Source organism: Eimeria mitis, genomic scaffold, assembly GCF_000499745.2.
Source record: "Eimeria mitis Houghton genomic scaffold, Emh_scaff722, whole genome shotgun sequence".
In the NCBI taxonomy this organism is placed as follows: domain Eukaryota; phylum Apicomplexa; class Conoidasida; order Eucoccidiorida; family Eimeriidae; genus Eimeria; species Eimeria mitis.
The window spans coordinates 11,408-12,996 of NW_013575271.1; the positions used below are offsets into that span (position 1 = coordinate 11,408).

The window sequence follows — 1,589 nt, forward strand, 5'->3', positions numbered from 1 at the left end:
CAGCAGCAACAGCAGCAGCAGCAGCAGCAGCAGCAGCAGCACACACACACAACAGGAAAAGCAAATGAGGGAACGCGATGGTGCAGCAGTTGCTGCTGCTGCTGCTGCAGCAGCAAACATATACTCGCCATATACACAAACAGCCCTGTACACCCCAACACACTGATACCCGTGCTAGCTGCTGCTGCGTCTGCTGCTGCTGCTGCTGCTGCTGCTGCTGTTCTAGCTGCTGCTGTTGCTGCTGCTGATGAGCAGGCTGCCCCTTCTCTTCCGCCGATACAGCTGAAAGAGATGAGGCTTCAACCCCTAAACCCTAAACCCTAAACCCTAGGCCAAGACCGCACGCGGGGCCCCACAGCAGCAGCAGCAGCAGCAGCAGCAGCAGCACGGCAAGCAGCAGCAGCAGAGGAAAAGCAGCCGCAGCCAGGTAGAAAGAAGCAGCTAAATAAACGAGAGAAGAGGGAAGGATGCGACATTAGAGAGGCAGCAACGAGCAGCAGCAGCAGCAGCAACAGCAGCAGCAGCAGCAGCAGCAGCAGCAGGAGGCCCACACACAGAGCTGCAGCAGCAACCCAGCAGCAAACGCTCACTCGCTGTATTTTGTCTGCTGATTATATTCAGGTGTACAGACAGCTGAAAAGGCAACAACCCTCCAGGGAATCCGCGTGGGGTAGACGGCTGCGGGGAGCTTGCTGCTGTTGCTGCTGCTGCTGCTGCTGTTGCTGCTGCTGCTGCTGCTGAAAAGCCTTTGCTTACGGGCGTACGTACACTCCAACTCCGCCCAATTTATTCACCCCAATAAATCACAAAACCCAAACTCTCTAGCAGCCAGCAGCAGCAGCAGCAGCAGCAGCAGCAGCCCTCCTGCTGCTGCTGCTGCTAGTAGCAGCAGCAGCAGCAGCAGCAGCAGCAGCCCCGCTGGAGCAGACGCGGGCCCTCAGGATGCATGCTGCGAGGGTTTAAGGGCCTTGCGCCGACAGTATACAAATTTTGCTGCAACTAAACACTAAATTAGGGTTTAGGGTTTAGGGTTTAGGGTTTAGGGTTTAGGCCTGGCGCGTGCTGCTGCTTGTTCGCGTACACACAGCAGCAGAGCTGCAGCAGCACGCAGGCAGCAGCAGACCCTCTCACCTCCTTCCTACTGCATCAGTGCAGCAGCAGCAGCAGCAGCAGCAGCAGCAGGAACAGCAGCAGCACCACCAGTAACTTCAGCGGTAGCAGCGGCTGTTGCAGCAGCAGCACCACCACCCGCAGCAGCAGCAGCAGCAGCAGCAGCAGCAGCAACAACAGCAACAGCAACAGCAGCAGGAGGAGCAGCAATGGTGTCTCCTTTCACCTCCCGCGTGTCTGCGCTGCTGCGCAGCAGAGTTTTCTCTTCTCCCGTGCTGCAGCAGCAGCTGCAGCAGCAGCAGCAGCAGCAGCAGCAGCTGCAGCAGCAGCTGTGTTATCTCAGCCGTCGCTTCGGCGATTTCAGCAGTTTCTGCAGCAGCAGAGCAAGACCCACCCCCACCCCCACCCCCAGCAGCAGCAGCAACAGCAGCAGCAACAGCAGCAGCAGCAGCAGCAGCAGCAGCAGCAGCAGCAGCAGC

The 1,589-nt window shown here is 58.5% G+C and overlaps 1 protein-coding gene across 1 annotated transcript in view; it reads right to left on the reverse strand.

The window, feature by feature from the left end:
- EMH_0020710 (proliferation-associated protein 2g4, putative) overlaps nt 1–1,589 on the reverse strand; it is a gene marked incomplete at both ends in the record, with an annotated part of 4,986 nt that overhangs the window by 2,609 nt on the left and 788 nt on the right. Inside the window, one exon of the mRNA XM_013501623.1 lies at nt 170–306. Within this exon, the coding sequence (XP_013357077.1) occupies nt 170–306 (137 nt within the window). The remainder of the gene's footprint in view (nt 1–169; nt 307–1,589) is intronic.